This window comes from Lates calcarifer, unplaced genomic scaffold (assembly GCF_001640805.2).
Source record: "Lates calcarifer isolate ASB-BC8 unplaced genomic scaffold, TLL_Latcal_v3 _unitig_5156_quiver_683, whole genome shotgun sequence".
Taxonomy (NCBI): Eukaryota; Metazoa; Chordata; class Actinopteri; family Centropomidae; genus Lates; species Lates calcarifer.
Genome location: NW_026117333.1, coordinates 68,510 through 87,091, shown reverse-complemented (window position 1 = coordinate 87,091; position 18,582 = coordinate 68,510). Strand labels below are relative to the sequence as shown.

General features: G+C 42.2%; 1 protein-coding gene across 6 annotated transcripts; it reads left to right on the top strand.

The window, feature by feature from the left end:
* Positions 1–959: 959 nt before the first annotated feature.
* LOC108873865 (NACHT, LRR and PYD domains-containing protein 12) lies at positions 960–17,799 on the top strand. Of its 6 annotated transcripts, none has more exons than XM_018662192.2 (12): positions 960–1,114; positions 1,903–2,034; positions 3,265–3,342; positions 3,666–3,880; positions 4,096–5,950; positions 6,693–6,866; positions 7,297–7,470; positions 8,482–8,658; positions 9,238–9,411; positions 9,481–9,654; positions 9,728–9,901; positions 17,494–17,799. In XM_018662192.2, exons 2-12 carry the CDS (start codon positions 1,919–1,921, stop codon positions 17,624–17,626), a joined length of 3,444 nt encoding a protein of 1,147 aa, XP_018517708.1. In that variant the 5' UTR covers positions 960–1,114; positions 1,903–1,918; the 3' UTR covers positions 17,627–17,799. The 6 variants fall into 6 exon arrangements, with proteins under 6 accessions (XP_018517708.1, XP_018517706.1, XP_050924602.1 ...); XM_018662190.2 differs by having other exon boundaries at positions 4,093–5,950; XM_051068645.1 differs by lacking the exon at positions 17,494–17,799 and adding an exon at positions 10,228–10,563 and having other exon boundaries at positions 4,093–5,950.
* Positions 17,800–18,582: the final 783 nt, after the last annotated feature.

Here is an 18,582-nt window from a genome sequence, read left to right as displayed (position 1 = left end):
CCTGCTATGTGTATGGAATAAATGCTGACATGAAATATGAAACACAATCGGTAGTTGGCAAATATATTGGGTGCATATATTTGTAAATCTGACTCTGAAAGAGTCAGTGCCTCACCAGCCACAAACCTCACCGCATGTCACTGATTACAGCACACGCCACTACCACCTCTTCAACCCCCAATAAGTCTGACTATGTAGGCCACAGCACCAAAAACTAACATGGCAACCTTCAACCTAACTTTGCTAAAACGAAACCTAAGGAAAATGAAACTTCAAATGTAGGGGAAGGTATAGATAGCTTCAGTAAAAGCTCTTTTATTCTTTCTCTGACCAGCAGAGGGACAACATCTCATCTCCAGTCCTCAGAGCAAACTTTGAGGACTGGACAATGCAAAGAAATGAATATATAAATTGAAATGAATAGATTTTAATCTTATTTTGGTTTTGAGACTGACTCTCTGTTAACACCCTCACCCTGGAGAATGAGCCTCTGACAATCCCCTATACCAACATGGACTGGGTCTTCCAAATGTGGGGCTGTGCTTATTTAACCATGAACACAACCTGCTCACAGCAGTTTAGAGATGCATTGTAAGTTGCCATGGCAGCAGACCTCATGTAAAGGCTGTCCGCCTTTCATAGTAATCAGGAAGTTACACCTGATGTCAGTAAGGTACTGCTGAAGTTACTCTGATAAGACAGTAGCCTCCCTCCATTCAGGTCTCTGGGCCCTGTGTCCACAGCAGTGGACATCAGAAGAGTTTGTTGAGATTTCAGGTAAAGTGGAATCAAAGAGAGGAAGAGTGAAAGAGGAAACAACAGCTGAGTAAAAACTGAAAAAGGTGAAACTTTATTGACAGCCATTTTTCATTTTTATTGTAAGAGATGTTGATTTGTTGTTTTTTTCTGTGTGTATTCAGCGTGCTCTCCTTCACCCTCCTCTCCTATCTTACCTCACCCCCACAGCCCCGCCCCTGCTTAACTCTGATCGCTCCCTCTCGCTCTGTTAACTGCCATGCTCTCTCTCTTCACTTCCGTGTTTCCTGCAGCTAACCACAGCAGCACAGTGAAGAAGTCGTTTCCAGGAACCAGAGAGGAAGAGTAGTAGCAGCAGGTCAGTGTTGATTCATTCTCCTCATTTCTCAGGTTGTTTCCATGTGTGAACACAGAGGTCATCTGTTTGTCTTCATCAGGAACTGCTCTGCTGAGCTCTGAAATCTGATCTGGTTCAGTCAATGATTCACACACAGTCTGGGGCTGTCTGCTCACAGAACATCTTCAAGTTCTCCAAATTCCTAAAACTAACGTTAGTCCCAGTCTGATCCGTCACACTCCTCAGGTTTAGTTTGAGGGTAATTCACTCAGCATTTCAGCTCTGAGAGAAGTTAGAGGTCCAGAGGATCATCTTACAGCAAACAGTTGTTGTAACTGAAGAATGTAACACAAGGAACTGAACCTGCAGCTCTGTCTCTTTAAGTACATTTATACACAACTAATACACAAACTTAAACTGGATTTTCAAGTTATTTACACAAACACATATTGATCCTGAATGTATCAGTGAATCAACTCAGTTTTTCATCAGAACAATATTAACTTGTAGTGACTGCAGTATTATTAAGGATTTCTGGGTTGACAACTGAGAAATTTCAGGTTCATCAGTGCCTCAAACTACATTTTTGCTGTGACCAGGTTTCAGAGAGCAGACTGTTTTTATCAGTGATGAACCTGAAACATCTGAGCTCTTTGACAGAGTTATTTGTGAAACCAGACTCGCTCATCAGACCCTACTTTGTCTGGCTCCACTCTCAATCACATTAAAGTACTCCATAAATAATCTGGTCCTGGTCTAGTGGCTGTTATAAAATAAATAAATCTGAGCAATGTTTGTCTCTGTGTCAGTGATTAAGTCCAGGAGATGAGTGACGGTGCTGAAGACAAGGATGACAGATCAGAGTCCATCTATCCGTCTGTGGAGAATGAACAGTCCAAAGATCATCCTCCAGTCTTGAGTGATGGACCCTCAGACACAAAGTAAGAGTCTCCTCTGTGAACTTATGAGTCAAACAAACTCATCAGAATACATCAGTTATTAATGTGAGAGCAACAACAGATGTAAAAGAAAATTTTCCCTGGGTTTTGCCTGTCAGGCAACATTCAAAGTTTGTTTATACAACACATTTGAAAAGGGAGAACCAAACCGATCACTCCACAGCATAACATTAAAACTTTCATTACATTATTCATCTTATTTTCAGAGGCTCTACTGTAGAAGTGATTATGGGTGGAACTTCAGTGAGATAGCAGAAGTAGCAGGAAGCTAGTTTGTCACAGTGGCTAACCATTGTGGCAGTTCTTTGAAATACTGCTTTGTTTTGTGAGAGATATTTAACTGATTCCTACTTTCCTTGAAAGTAACAAGTCAATTTTATCTGGGCCCATTCAAGTCTGATATGTCTGACTGTGTCAGCAGGTAGAGAACACAACACTTAGCAGAACCACCAAATGTGGCGTAGACATGTGATACCGTTGCCGAGTTTTCCTGGGAAACTGTTTTCAACTGCATTAAATACATTGAAGAGTTTTTTGGGGTTTTTTTGGTTTGGTTTTTTTAAATGACAACTTTGTTTATTGTTTCATGTGTCATAGACATGATCTAGACAGTCGGGACAATTGTAACAGCTTTTTTTTTTTAAATGAATTTTTATGAATTAGCTGCTAGCAGTGGTGTGCCTGGCGGTAATTTGAACAGCGTACTTTCCTGACATCAGCTACTGGAGCTCTATTTCCTTCTGCCTTTGGCTCTTTCCTCTGAGTTTGTCTCTGGGTGTTCCTGTCTCCTGTGTGTTTTCTACTGGTGTTCCTGCTCTCTCACTGCTCTGCTGTTAACCTACTCTTTGTTATTAAATCACTGTCACTAAACCTGTCTGCCTTGGGGTGTCTGTGTTCCTGAAATCCTGATTATTAGATGTGACTTTGGTCAAACTCCTCAGACAACAGTCCTTCTGAGAAAAACAAATATAATAACAAATGTATAATTTCATGTATATTATAATACAAATGAATGAGTGCTTCAGTCATTTTGAGATTTAAGTGTTTGTTAAAATAGAAGCAACTTTATTCCATTATTTTTTACTTCTGTCAAAATTAAGTTGTACATTTTGCATGATCACAACTTTGATGTAAAACACAATCTCAGACTTTTTATTTATTTATTTAAGTCAGTATTAAGTTGATGTACATTATAGTGTTGAATTGTCACAGGTTCATCTGTTCGTCCATGAAAAGTAACTGGTCTAAAGATTCACCTCCATACTTCAGTGACCAGCCCTCAGACATACAGTAAGTTACTGTGATGATGATGATGATGGTGATGATGGTTATGGTGAATTTTCAGATGAGTTTGTTAATAATACAGTGACCTGTTGCTGTCTGCTTCAGTCGTACTGAACTGAACATTAACAGCCTGGAAATCATTAACATTAAACTGATCTTTCTTAGAATTTTACATTTCACAGTCTTTTTTACTTTTATCAAAATGAATTTGAAGTAAATTATAATTCAACATTATCATAATTTTAATTTTAACTTGTTTAATTTTATTTACATAAAATAACTTTTTACATATGAATGCTCCACTGTTGAATCCATCTCTGTCTTTGAAGGATTCAGGAGGAGCAGCTGTCCTGCTGTGATCTGTGTCAGGACATCCTGAAGGATCCAGTCTCTACCAGCTGTGGACACTGGTTCTGCAGACAGTGCATCACCTCATACTGGGATCAGTCTGGTTCATCAGGAGACTCCTCCTGTCCCCAGTGTGGACAAAGATCCAGACCAGGACCTGGACTGCAGACAGCCAGTCAGACCAGCACTGTACAAAGTAAGACTGAACATCTGTCTGCTGACATCATCATTTCTGAAAACAGGACTTGTTGTTTTCTACAGAGTCATTTGTTCTATCACACAGCTCTGACATTTAAGATGATTCTAAAGAGCACAACATGAAAAAGCTTTTCTCTGCATGTTTTTCTGGAGCTGATGAAAAGAATCAGATTGTGTTTCTTTAGTCTGACATTGTTTGTTGTCTTTGAGCAGATAGTGGTCTGCAGGAGGTTTTAGATGAACATCAGATCAGTCTGAGGAGGAGATGTGAACGTGTGACTGAAGGAACTGATGGAACAGGAAGTAGAACCCTCCTCAACAGGATCTACACTGAGCTCTACATCACAGAGGGACAGAGTGAAGAGGTTAATACCCAACATGAGGTGAGGCAGCTGGAGACAGCTTCCAAGAAGAAGACCCTCCATGACACTCCAATCAGGTGCCAGGACATCTTTAAAGCCTTACCTGACCAACAGAGACACATCAGAGTGGTTCTGACCAACGGTGTCGCTGGTGTTGGAAAAACCTTCTCAGTGCAGAAGTTCACTCTGGACTGGGCAGAGGGCTTGGAAAACCAAGATGTCAGTCTGCTGGTTCTGCTTTCGTTCAGGGAGCTGAACCTGATCAGAGATGAGCAGTACAGTCTTCTCATGCTGGTCCATGTTTTCCATCCAGCATTACAGAAGGTCACAGCAGAGAAGCTGGCTATCTGTAAAGTTCTGTTCATCTTTGACGGCCTGGATGAAAGCAGACTTTCACTGGATTTCAACAATACCAAGGTTGTGTCTGACATCACACAGAAGTCATCAGTCAACGAGCTGCTGACAAACCTCATCCAGGGGAATCTGCTTCCCTCGGCTCTGGTCTGGATAACTTCCAGACCTGCAGCAGCCAATCAGATCCCTCCTTCATGGGTTGACAGGGTAACAGAAGTACAAGGCTTCACTGACCCACAGAAGGAGGAGTACTTCAGGAGGAGATCCAGTGATGAAGAGCTGTCCAACAGAATCATCTCACACATCAAGACCTACAGGAGCCTCCACATCATGTGTGGAGTCCCAGTCTTCTGCTGGATCACTGCTACAGTTCTGGAGCACATGTTGACTACAGAGCAGAGAGGAGAGCTGCCCAAGACCCTGACTGACCTGTACTCACACTTCCTGCTGGTTCAGACAAAGAGGAAGAAGAACAAGTACCATGAGGGACATGAGACGAGTCCACAGGAGCTGATGGAGGCTGACAGGGAAGTTCTTCTGAAGCTGGGGAGGCTGGCGTTTGAACAACTTGAGAAAGGAAACATCATGTTCTACCAAGAAGACCTGGAGCAGTGTGGTCTTGATGTGACAGAGGCCTTGGTGTACTCAGGAGTTTGTACAGAGATCTTCAAAAGAGAGAGTGTAATCTTCCAGAAAACGGTCTACTGCTTTGTTCATCTGAGCGTTCAGGAGTTTCTGGCTGCAGTCTACATGTTCCACTGTTTCACCAACGGGAAGACACAGGTACTGGAGGACTTCTTGGGGAATCAAGATGAGGAACATGTTGACAGTGATGAGGCATCCCTAGAAGATGATGACAGCCAATATTCTGATGTGGACAGTGACTTATTCCTGGATGTCTTCTTGAGGGATGCCATGGAGAAATCCCTTCAAAGTAAAAATGGCCACCTGGACCTGTTTGTTCGCTTCCTTCATGGCCTCTCTCTGGAGTCCAACCAGAGACTTGTAGGAGGCCTGCTGGGTCAGACAGAGAACAGTCCAGAAATCATCCAGAGAGCCATCAACAACCTTATTGCATTGGAGGCTAAATTTATCTCTCCTGACAGAAGCATTAACATCTTTCACTGTCTGATGGAGATGAACGACCACTCAGTTCATCAGGAGATCCAAGAGTTCCTGAAGTCAGAGAACGGACCAAAGAAGGTGCTCACTGAGATCCACTGCTCAGCTCTGGCCTACATGCTGCAGATGTCAGAGGAGGTTCTGGATGAGTTGGACCTGGATAAGTACAACACGTCGTGGATGGGTCGACTCAGACTGATCCCAGCTGTAAGGAACTGCAGGAGAGCTCGGTGAGTTCAGACAGTCACATCAGTATAAAACACTGTAAAGTCACTGTGTCAGTTTTTGGCAGCAGACATCAGGAAAAATAATCTGAATGCAATCTAAATGTCACAAGACATGACTTTGAACTCAACAGCCTTACAGGCAGCTGGTAGGAAGCTTTCATCAGGGAAAAGGAAGGAAGAACAGGTAGGGAAGACAGCAGGTTTTCAGGTGAACAGCTAGGCAACATGGGCCATCTGGGAAATGCCTCTAACTCTGGGGAGTTAACTGTGCCAGCAGGTAACTGTGGTTGTATATTAGACAGATACAAGCAGGACTATAAGGTAAAACAACACACACCAATATGGCTAGTCTATTCATGCTTTTTTTCAAGTCAGCTCCTTTTCCAATCCGACTGTTTGACGCACGTCCTAACAGCAAAAAAAGCAACTTTAGTGAGCTGAGTATTTTTTAATGCTAAAAAGGGTCAAACATCAGATTTGTCACAACCTGACTCTGAAGCCTTGAGGGAGATTCACATTTAAGGCAAATGAATAACTACATTCATTTTTGACAAGATTAACACATGATGAACTCCTGCTGCATCACAGAAGCAGAGCACATAGAAACAAACCAGGGACCATCACAATGATTTGCTTTTTTCTCTATCTTGGACATAAATGATGTATATTGTGTTTCTTTCTGTGCAATTAGTGTTTGTTATGCTTCTACCACACCACCAGTTTTACATTAATTCTGTACTTGCAGACTTTGTGAATGTTGGCTCTCAGAGACTCATTATGAAGTTGTGGCCTCAGCTCTGAAATCCAATCCTTCCCATCTGAGACAGCTGGACCTGAGAGGAAACAAGCTGCAGGACTCAGAACTGAAGCTTCTTTCTGCGGGATTTGAGAATCTACACTGTAGACTGGAGTCACTTTTGTCAGTTCACTCGCTGTCTTTGGTTCTTGTGGCTATGTCGCTGGCATGAACACAGTCCAGAACATCATTACAATTTCGGAATGTCTGATACAGTTTTGGTGGAGAAATTGACATCCAGTATTAATCTAATCTAATAATAATCTAAAAAAAAATCCCTGCATGGTACATGGCTGACTGTAGTTTTTTCTCAAAATTTGTGGTATCTGTTGTTTGATGTTTTGCATCAAAAGCTTCCATTTTAAGTGTCTGTCTCTTCATCATAGCAAATATATGACCATGGCATCAGTTCAAATCATCAACAACAGACATGTAAACAATAATCGGGTTGAACTCTTTATGGCCAAAAGAAAAACACGTCTTGTGTTAATATTTATCCACAGAGTGTGTACACATGGTTATATAACACAGCATATTATCCCTTTAACTACAGACTCGCTGATTGTGGACTGACAGAGATCAGCTGTGCTTCTTTGGTCTCAGCTCTGAAGTCCAACCCCTCTCATCTGAGAGAACTGGAGCTGAGCAGAAACAACCTGCAGGATTCAGGAGTGAAGGAGCTGTGTGGTGGACTGGAGAGTCCAGATTGGAGACTAGAGACTCTGAGGTCAGACACCACCGACTTAGCTCATTGATCTGCATTGAGGTATTTAGGCTAATTATTAGAGGGGAAATTACTATGCTGAATTCAAGTGTCCAGACTTCTGCACTTTCACACTTGCAATGTAATACCACCGAGGCCAACAGTGCATTGGTTGGTCATGAGATGGGTAGTAGACTGTGTTTCTGATGTTTAACTTGAGATTGTTGTGTGATGTTGAGTTGTAAAATTATTTCTGTGAGTATTTTAAACCTCCAAAGAGTGTTTTCATTAATAAATTTGTTACTCCAAGTAACTTCTCAAAGTTTACTTCATGCATCACTTGTAGCAGAAGAAATGCACCCTGCTGCCCTCTGCATTGTTTAAATGCACTGACCTTGTTCTCAACATTGTTGGGGAGCAGCAGCTAACAGTTTAGCTTTAAATAAGTCTGCCTTTATTTTTGTGAAAAGAAATACTGCACACCAGTCTATAACATCTATGAAACTACCCCTTGTTTGTCTCTTTTATAATTACTATATCAAGCTACTCCTACATGTAGCCTGTTTTACATAATTTTCTATAAGTTGCAGTGACCACATAATATTACGTACAACAAGTTCCAGAGGGCTCAGTGCAGAAGTCCAGAGGGTGGAAATTTGGATTCAGCCCAAACAGTAAAGTCCAGTGATTTGGACAAAGTAATGTTGGTTTACATATTTAAAACTTGAACAGACTGGATTTTATATTTGTTAATTTGCTAAATGCTCTTCATTCAGACTCAGTGACTGCAGTTTGCAAAATTTGTGGTATCTGTTGTTTGATGTTTTGCATCAAAAGCTTCCATTTTAAGTGTCTGTCTCTTCATCATAGCAAATATATGACCATGGCATCAGTTCAAATCATCAACAGACATGTAAACAATAATCGGGTTGAACTCTTTATGGCCAAAAGAAAAACAGACGTCTTGTGTTAATATTTATCCACAGAGTGTGTACACATGGTTGTATAACACAGCATATTATCCCTTTACTACAGACTCGCTGATTGTGGACTGACAGAGATCAGCTGTGCTTCTTTGGTCTCAGCTCTGAAGTCCAACCCCTCTCATCTGAGAGAACTGGACCTGAGTCACAACAACAAGCTGCAGGATTCAGGAGTGAAGGAGCTGAGTGGTTTTCTGAGGAGTTCAGACTGCAGACTGGAGAATCTGAGGTCAGTTCACTTATTTCCTTTTGTTCTTGTAGATCTCATATCTTCCAGTAGAACTTGTAACTGGTAACCATGGTCATTGGGCAGACAGATAATAAGTCACCATAGGCAAAATAAAATGTGTGAGTTGTGTCTGTGTGGCCCTTCACAGCGTTATGAAGAGATGTGTTGACCTCATTGTTTACCACCATAGTTGTCAGTTACTGGAGCCAGAAAATACTAATTCAGGCAAATGAATAGCAACCTACTTACCCCACCCCACTTATATCCCTCTATACGTAAATGTCTATAATAATATGTAGAAACAGAATTTATGGCATGTTACATTCTGTAACATACAGGGTGTGGAGCATACAGATCCAAAAATCTTTCAAAAATCTAATTAAAGGCAAAAATCAGACAAAGATACACAGATACTGGTAGCTTCCAGGAATTTTAATTAAGCAACGTTTCAGTGTTTCATGTGTGTGTGTGTGTGTGTGTGTGTGTGTGTGTGTGTGTGTGTGTGTGTGTGTGTGTGTGTGTGTGTGTGACACACATAAACTCCTGACTGAATGTTGACTGTCCATCCTGTAATTACAGATTGAATCACTGTGAACTTCCAGAAAGCTGCTGTTCACCTCTGGCCTCAGCTCTGAGCTCAGACCCTTGCCATCTGAGAGAGCTGGAGCTGAGCTACAACAGCCTGCAGGATTCTGGAGTGAGGGTGCTGTCTGATGGACTACAGAGTCCAAACTGCAGACTGGTGACTCTGAGGTACATAATACCCTTTGTTTCTGTTTGGGATCTCACCATGCAGTTTATTAACCCCACCCCTCTTGGCAGGTTGAAATGCTGCCTGCTCACAGATGAAAGCTGTGCTTCTTTGGCCTCAGCACTGAAGTCCAACCCCTCCAGTCTAAAAGAGCTGGATCTGAGCCTCAACAAGCTGCAGGATTCAGGAGTTAAGGAGCTATCTGTTGGACTGGAGAGTCCCCACTGTAGACTGGAGACTCTGAGGTACAGAATCTCTCCTTACTCTGTACAGAGCCTGAAATCTAGTGATAGCTTGACAAAATCTTCCTCTCTGCAGGTTGAAGGACTGTCAGATCACAGATGAAGGCTGTTCTTCTCTGGCGTCAGCTTTGAAGTCTAACCCCTCCCATCTAAGAGAACTGGAGCTGAGCCTTAACAGGCTGCAGGATTCAGGAGTGAAGGAGCTGTCTGATCTTGTGGACAGTCCAGACTGTAGACTGGAGACTCTGAGGTCAGTGGAAGTCATTTACAGGTCAGTGGGTGGCTTTCTAGCTATGTGGTTTGTGCACATACTCAGTTTGCTGAATGGAAATGCTTAGAATCAGATTTTTTAAATGTAAACATCAAGTACTAGAGTGAGGTGGAAAAGTTGGTGTACTGATGAAACCAAATATAACAAAGTGAAATGAAAAATAAAAGATGATGTAGATGAAGCATGTGACTTGAACAACAGCTGAAGAGCCATAATGATTTGGGGGAAACCCAGCTTCTGACATGGTTTTCATAATCATCATCATGTGTCTGAGTTTTGATGAAGGTGACTGTTGATCTTGGCAGGTTTAAATGAAAGTGGACTGCAGAGAAAGAGAGCATCAATCACCAAGTTGCCATATCATCCATCTGGATATACATTCATCACAGATCTCAAAACCACTTCCTCACTCCCTCCTCCATTTATTGACTTTTGTTTCTTTTTCTACTTATTTCTTATTTTTCTCATTATTACATTTTCCTATAACTTTTTTACTTGCCTTCTTTCCCTCATGTCTTCCATAATGTCTTAATTTTGCCACATATTTGCTGACATATATATTTGAATATACCACTTCCTCATAACATGATAAAATGTTTAAATCTATCAAAATAAAGTCACCACTGTCATCTGAGCCTCTACTCACATGTCTTCAAACGTATCACTGGACCTGAATTACACTACAATGCCATAGAAACTACTATAAATTACATAGCAAATGCTAAACAGCAACCTGTCTTTGCTACACTCCTAAAGACTAGAAGTGTCACAAAGTGAAAGTCAGGGTTTTACTAACAGGAACATTTTTGACTTTGTAGATAAACCTTTGGGGTGTGTTCCCAAGTCAAAAATGTTCCCATTGTTCAAGAGCCATTTGGCAAAAATGTTCCCAAATGGCTAGCACAAAAGTGACACTTAGTGGCCATTCCAGGGTACTGTGGCAAAAAGGGACACAGCTGGTGAAATCCTGGGGACGAAAGTCAAATCAGAACACTGCTAGTCACCTGGAGTCCCAGCTGGATATTAATGTGAATCACATCTGTTCCAGATTTTTAAGGGCCCCAGTTTCGGTGGGAAGGGATTGCCAGTTTTGGGCCCAAGTTTCCCAAATACATGAATGGCTGAGGTTGCTGATAAAAGCTGATAAAAGTAAGACTTTATGTAGAGGACTAACTAAATGGTTTGGTAAATGTTTACGTGGTTGATTCTATATTTCTGTTATAAAGTTAGCCTTCCTGAGCTTTTCTCTGAAATCATCTATGACCTTCCCCCACACACAAGATAATGAAGATAACGAACAACAGATTTCAGGTGAGATGTGTGGCATTGAAATAGTGAACAGAGCACTCACAGCTTAAGTACACCACTATTATCAAAACAGTGTGTTGGATGTGTGATGCAGAGAACAAAGTGTGTCATATAAGATGGGATCTGTCACTAAATTGTGAGTTAGAGGAAGTAACCAGCTGAAATCTACCAAATCTGCAGTTGAACAATTACTCCTCCTTGGCCCAGCTGAGAAATCCATTGCTTGTTTTTGCAATGTTTTAAGCCAGACTGATGTGACAAATGTACAGGATGTTATGCAGATGTGGCAAGGTGAACTTGGTATAGATATTGACAAGGAAAATGGACCAAGATATGGACTGAAACTAAGAAAATAGGCCAGATTGCTGTAATTTAAAATTCTTCACCATTTGATAAACATTTCCTAACAAAAGCCATAAAGTGAACTCTCAACTCTCACCTGCATGTTTAAAATGTGAAATCTTAATAGGACCCTATACTCACTGTATCTGGTCCTAAAATTCAAGCATATTGGATGGATGTCTGAACTCTTCCATAGAGTGACTCATATTCATGTGACAGTTCAAATTGTTAGTAAGGACTGAACACTCATGGAATGAAGGTAAACCTGAAAACCCCTCCCTGCCTCACCTCTGTCCAAATATTTCCTGCCTCTGTCCGTCACAGATCCACCAGTTCACATTCACAGTAGCTGTAATCAACAGGAGCTGATGAGCGTATTCGCTGCAGATCAACAGGTCACCCTGAACAGAAGAAACAGAGCTCAACTTTTATCTGTTGTGAGGAGGTGAAAATGTCTCAGCGCAGAGTTCACAGAGATAAGTTGTGCTGTTCGATCTGTCTGGATCTACTGAAGGAACCGGTGACTATTCCCTGTGGGCACAGCTACTGTATGGACTGTATTAAAAAACACTGGGATGAAGAGGATCACAGAAAAATTCACAGTTGTCCTCAGTGCAGGAAGAACTTCATACCAAGGCCTGTCCTAGTGAAAAACACCACTTTGGAGGACTTAGTGGAGGAATTGAAAAAGACCGGACTCTAGGATGCTTCTCATCATTACTGTTATGCTGGACCTGGAGATGTGACCTGTGATTTCTGTATTGGGAGGAAGCTGAAAGCCACCAAGTCCTGTTTGCAGTGCATGGCCTCTTACTGTGAGCTCCACCTCCAGCCTCACTATGACTCCCCAGCCTTTCTGAAACACAAGCTGGTCGAAGCCTCGGCAAAGCTCCAGGAGAACGTTTGCTCTCGTCACAATAAAGTGATGGAGATCTTCTGTTGCACTGATCAACAGTGTATCTGTTACCTCTGCTCTTTGGATGCACATAAAGGCCACAACATTGTCTCAGCTGAAGCAGAGAGGTCAGAGAGGCAGAGAGAGCTTGGACAGAGTCGACAGAAGATCCAGCAGAAGATCCAGGACAGAGAGAAAGACGTGGAGGTGCTTCAGCAGGAGGTGGAGGCCATCAGTCGCTCAGCTGATGAAGCAGTGAGGGACAGTGAGGCCACCTTCACCCAGCTGCTCCAGCTCATCCAAAAAAGAAGTTGTGATGTGAAGCAGCAGATCAGATCCCAGCAGGAAACTGAAGTGAGTCGGGCCAGAGAGCTTCAGGAGAAGGTGGAGCAGGAGATCACAGAGCTGAGGAGGAGAGACACCGAGCTGGAGCGGCTCTCACTCACAGAGGACCACAGCCAGTTCCTACAGAGCTACCCCTCACTGTCAGGACTCTGTGGATCTACAGACTCACTCGCCATCAATGCCCGTCCTCTGAGGTACTTTGAGGAAGTGACAGCAGCTGTGTCAGAGCTCAGAGATAAACTACAGGACATCCTCGGTCAAGAATGGACCAAGGTCTCACAGACAGTGACTAAAGTAGACGTTTTACTGCCACCAGCAGAGCCAAAGACCAGAGCTGAGTTCTTACAGTACTCGTGTCAAGTCACACTGGATCCAAACACTGTGAACACAAAGCTGGTACTAGCTGAGGGAAACAGAAAAGTGACTGATAAGAGCACACCTGACTGCTATCGTCATCATCACCCAGACAGATTCACTGACCATCCTCAGGTTCTGAGCAGAGAGAGTCTGACTGGACGATGTTACTGGGAAGTGAAGTGGAGTGGGACTGTTTCAGTAGCAGTCACATACAACAATATTAGCAGAACAGGAAGTGAAAGTAAATTTGGAAAAAATGACAAGTCTTGGGCATTGTGGTGTCCCAATAATGAGTTCAGACACAACCATATCGGAACCTCCCTGTCAGGTCCTCGGTCCTCCAGAGTAGGACTGTACCTGGATCACAGTGCAGGTATTCGGTCCTTCTACAGCGTCTCTGAAACCATGACTCTCCTCCGCAGAGTCCAGACCACATTCACTCAGCCCTTACATGCTGGACTTTGGGTTTGTTCAGGATCTGCTGATCTGTGTCAGCTGCAGTAGACAGGACTTATTAAAGCAGCATGTGATTTAATGATTTATCTCTAATCTGTGTTTGTCAGTCACTGTTGAGCTGTTTCTGCACTTCCGGTCAATCAAACAGTTTGTGGATGGGGTTTGGTGGATATTAGAGCAACCAACAGAAAAGCTCTGATGAAGTGGACAGAGGCTGAATCACTGTTGGATCACATCAGTTCATAAGAATACAGATCTGAATCTCCACCTCTGTCGGAGTCATGATGTAAATTCAAACAACTGCTAACATTTATACATAATGAACATTTTGTATACTATTGTGATGACCCCATGACCCCTTCCTCCCTGTTTGGTTTCTTTGTTTGGTGTTCTTTCCCCTTCCTCTTCAGGAGGCGGTGCTGTTGGATCAGGTGACAGGGAGTAGCTCCTGAGTTCACTCAGGTCCTGATTGCTATAAAAGAAGGCTGGAGCTATCAGCTCTCTCTCTCTCCTACCATCAGGCCGGCCCTTTGGGCTGGGGGTTTGGCTTTGGGTTTTTTTAAACTTATCTTTAGCTTTATGCTCACGCCCACACATTCTTTCCACTCATTCAAACACACTACTGATGTGGATTTGGGTTTAAAGTCCCAAACCACTGAGCTCTGATCAGAATTCTTCAGCCTAATTCAGGTGTCCAAAAATGATCAGGAGTCGGCAGTGTCCAAGGCAGCAGAGTTTATTTGTCGACAAAGAAACCAGGGAACCGATCACAGTGCATACATGACACACCAGAAGAGCCCCAAAACTGTACTGGCTCTGTCAGTACAGTTTTGGAATGCTGACGTGCTGACGTACTGCGGTAAGCGTATTCCGTCACTTCCGGTTACCGGTGTTTGGAGATCATCGTTTGGTGTATACCTGTCTCAGACTAGATACTTTCTTTTTACCGACACTACTTCTGTGACTCTATCACCAATTTAATCTGCACTTTCACAGTAACAGTAGTTGCTAAATCACCAACTTTCTCCATTTTCTGTGTGGTACTTTATCGAGTCACGCTATCTTCTGCTACTGATTTAGCTGAACTCTCAGCCATGGCCTCTCCTTCTCCCTCTCCTGCCTTCTCTTGCTCTGCGTGTCAGATGTTCAGTTACTCCTCTGCCTCGTTTAATGATAATGGTATGTGTAATAAATGTAGTCTGTTTTCTGTACTCGAGGCGAGGCTTAGCGAATTAGAGTCCCGGCTCCGCACCATGGAAACTAATTCAGCAGCTAGTGCTAAACAGCCCCCCGTAGCCGGTGCGGAGCAGCCTAGCATAGCCCGTTAACATACATACACCACAAGTCTTTTTTGAACAGTGAATACTGATAATACCATTTTCCACATATTACTTGCTTATTGCAGTACTCTTTAAAGGCACATCACTTTTTGCATACTGTTGACAAATTATTACTCTACACTACATTACTGATTTTGCTGACTTATATTACTTTAAGTAAACTTTGCTTTTGACTCGTCATTAGTTAAATAAATTTAAGTATAAACCTTTACTGTTTGTGTGGCCTATTTCATTTTTTGTCCTGAATTTGAGTCGGTTCATGAGAAAATGGGGGCTCGTCCGGGATCTATTTATCTTATGAATTTGTGCCATTTTAACATTAAACATATTGTAACAGAAATTTAGGTTGGAAATGTAGGAAAAACACTACAAATATAAACATAAAAACATTGAGTACACATTTTTACAACCATTTTTTATTTAACTGAACTCAGAATCACACTATATGCTAAATGTACAATGTACGTGTTCTTCATTGGCCTTCAACTAATAAGGTTATATCAGCTTTATGAATTTAAGGAAAATTTACTCAAAAAACAAAAATTGTTGATCAGACTAAAAAGATTTTATGTCATTCTGACATTCCTGAACATTTATGTAGACTTGATAGATTGGGGTTTACAGTGCAAAGTAAGGCTGTAATTGTGGATTATCACGACGAGGGACCCTTTTATATTTACACACTGTATTTTGACTGGTTCTTTCTACAAAACATTAATTAGCTATAAATATAACCTACTACTTAATTTAACTATGTGCATGGAAAACAGGTTTTATTTGCAATTCTACAGATTATTGTAAGTCATTCATATATCCACATCTCTGCTTTACATCATGAACAGTGTTAGTACTACAGTATTATTACTTCTCTTCTGTTGTAAATATAAAGGAAAAATTCTTGATGACAATGTACTAACATGGGTCAAGTGAAGAAGTGAGGTGAGAGAACAAGTTTATTGATGAGTAGATTTCACACATTATACAGATTATATTATTTCTATAGCAACTCTTTACAGAACATAATGCATAGTTACTGAGCAGTTCCTCATTATTTCATCATACTACAGTAAGTTCCTCAACAACAAATCAGTGCCATGAAGTACAAGTATTTTAACCATAATATTCAGGCTACATATATATTAATATCCATAGGTGAATATTTTTGCACAGAGGGTAATTAAGAGTAAGTAATTAATGAGTAACAAATAAGTCTGTGGTGGTTTGTGCTGTTCAGTGGCTGATTCAGAGTTAACCACGAATAACTTATGAAGTGGTCGTTACTAGTTCACAGATAATTATCAACTATTCATTACCTAATGAGTCATTAATATAGTATCTCCCAGTCTGTTCTCGAGTAACTCATCATTATCTTTGTGTAGCAGGAAAGGCATCATCCGCCCCTAACACAGGTGTATTGATTGTGTCTGGTTGACTTTTGCTTGTTAACCAACCAGCGTTCCGGGCCACCTTATAAAGGGACGAGGCGCCCTTCCTGGCTCTCTCTCTTGCTCGTTGGTCTCGAGTCCGCTCCTTCCGGGTTGTCTCGCCCCGGTCCCCCCTGGCAGGTAAGGCAGCATTGGCTGCCTCTGTCATACTGAAGAGCATGGCGCAACTCACGGTTGATCACCGCTCATGTTTGTTTGATTACAGCTGATCGGACTGCGGCTTCGCTGCCGGTTCAGTGTCCGGCAGGCTGCTCTCTTGGCCGCCTATTTGGGGTGTCTCGTTGCTGCTGCTCGGGTGCGGAGCATGCCACCGCTGCTCCAGGTAATAGACGCCTAGATCGGCGTGTGCGTCTTCTGGTCGCTCGTTATGCCTGCTTTGTAATTGTTTGTATTATCTCATTAGTTTCTTTGGCAGACTGAGCTGGGCAGCTGTTGAAGAGAGGAACTGCTGCTTTGCCTTGACTGCTGCTTTGCCTTGGCGTTTGTTTTTATTGGTTCGCCTCGCCGCTCCTCCAACTCGCTTGCCCGGCCGCCGCCTTGAGTGCCGTTGGCCGTGGACCGACTGTTGCCGGCCGCGGCGCCTGACGGCTCTGCTCGCGGCGGATAGCCGGCACGAGAGTCGGCCTGGTCGGCCGGCCCTGCACGTGGCATAGGCCAATATTTTAAGGCGTGAATGAATGTGTGGGGGTTTCCCCATTTTCTTTGTCTTTTGTTTTATTAGAGTGTTTAATTATTATTGGGGTTATTTTCTGGGATTGGGATGATTTGTGTTTCTGTTGCATTGGTGTTATTTTATTAATCCTTGGTTTATTTGGATTATTTAGGTGATTTGGTTCAGTTATTTGTATTTTTGATATTAGTTTGTATTTGTTAATTAGTTCTTTTGAATTTATTTTCTTTTCTTACTGTGAATTTAGATTATTTTGGGGCAGCAGATTTCATTCAATTCTTGAGTTTCTAATTTGTGGTCTGCCCACCTTTTTATTTATATGGTGATTTATTTCTTTGGTAAGTTTTGCTTTATTTGATTTCCTTTGGGTATAACCCCCTTTATTCATGTTTTGTTTTCCCCCTTCTTTTCAGGCTGAGGGCTGAAGGTGGTGGTCCTGGTGTCCGAGGTGGTGGTTTCCTCTTTGTGTGCTGTGCGTCCCCTGGGTTCCTGGTTCCCCTTCACTACCTGGTGCATGTGTGTGCTTCCCACGTGAGACTGGGGTGATCTTTGTTTTTCTTTGTTTATTTTGGGAGTTCTCACCCCCTCTGTGACCCATTCCCTCCACTGGTAAGCCTCAGCCCTGATTAGTCTTCCCCCCTATTTGGTTATAGTGTGTGTGTGGGGTAATTTTAGCCTTTGTGTTTATTTTGCAATAAAGTATTTGTTTTTACCTGGAACCATGTCTCCTACCTGCTTGTAGGACGGGCCTGGGCACCTTATGGGCTCTACCGTCACCAACTTATAATTCTCTGGGTGAAATTCCCAGGGTGGTGTTGTCTGGCTACTTCTTATTCACAGTCCCCCTCGTATTGCCACATTTGTAATCCTAAACTTAGTTATTCAGGGACTGCTCATTAATGGTTAATTATCAAGTTATTCCAGATTCCTTGCTCACGTGTTCTTCATAAACTACACATATTTTTGTGAACTGTAAAGTGTTAGCAACAGCTTTTTGTCAAGTACTTTTTCCAAGGTCAAGACATGTAGACATAAACAGGTGATGAACCATGTCACTCAATAGGAAAAAAGTAGCATTGTCCAGTGATGACACTATCTACAGAAACCATTGCACTCCAGAGAGGATTTAAGGATAGGGCAACTCAACACAGCATGTTAAGAGTTTTACATATTAATCAGTTAAATCCAGTCACAGTTATGTTTGTGTAGTCTCCTTCCCCATCCTGTTTCCTCCTCTGGTTCTCGTGGTACCTCCGGACATTTCTCCACTGTAGTTTGAAATCTGTCAGTCCTTCTGACACCATGTTTGCATGCAACTAGACAGACAGACTTCACCTTTGAGACAGATGAAAGGGAGTTCACTTCCACAATCTGCATCGTGCCATTTCCACAAACCATGTAACAGCATTACACAGTACTGCTGTAAGAAGTAATCAGGCTGTCCAGTGTTCCAGTTACTGAATGTGAAGCTGCTGTTGTCTGACCAGGTCCAGGACTCTCTG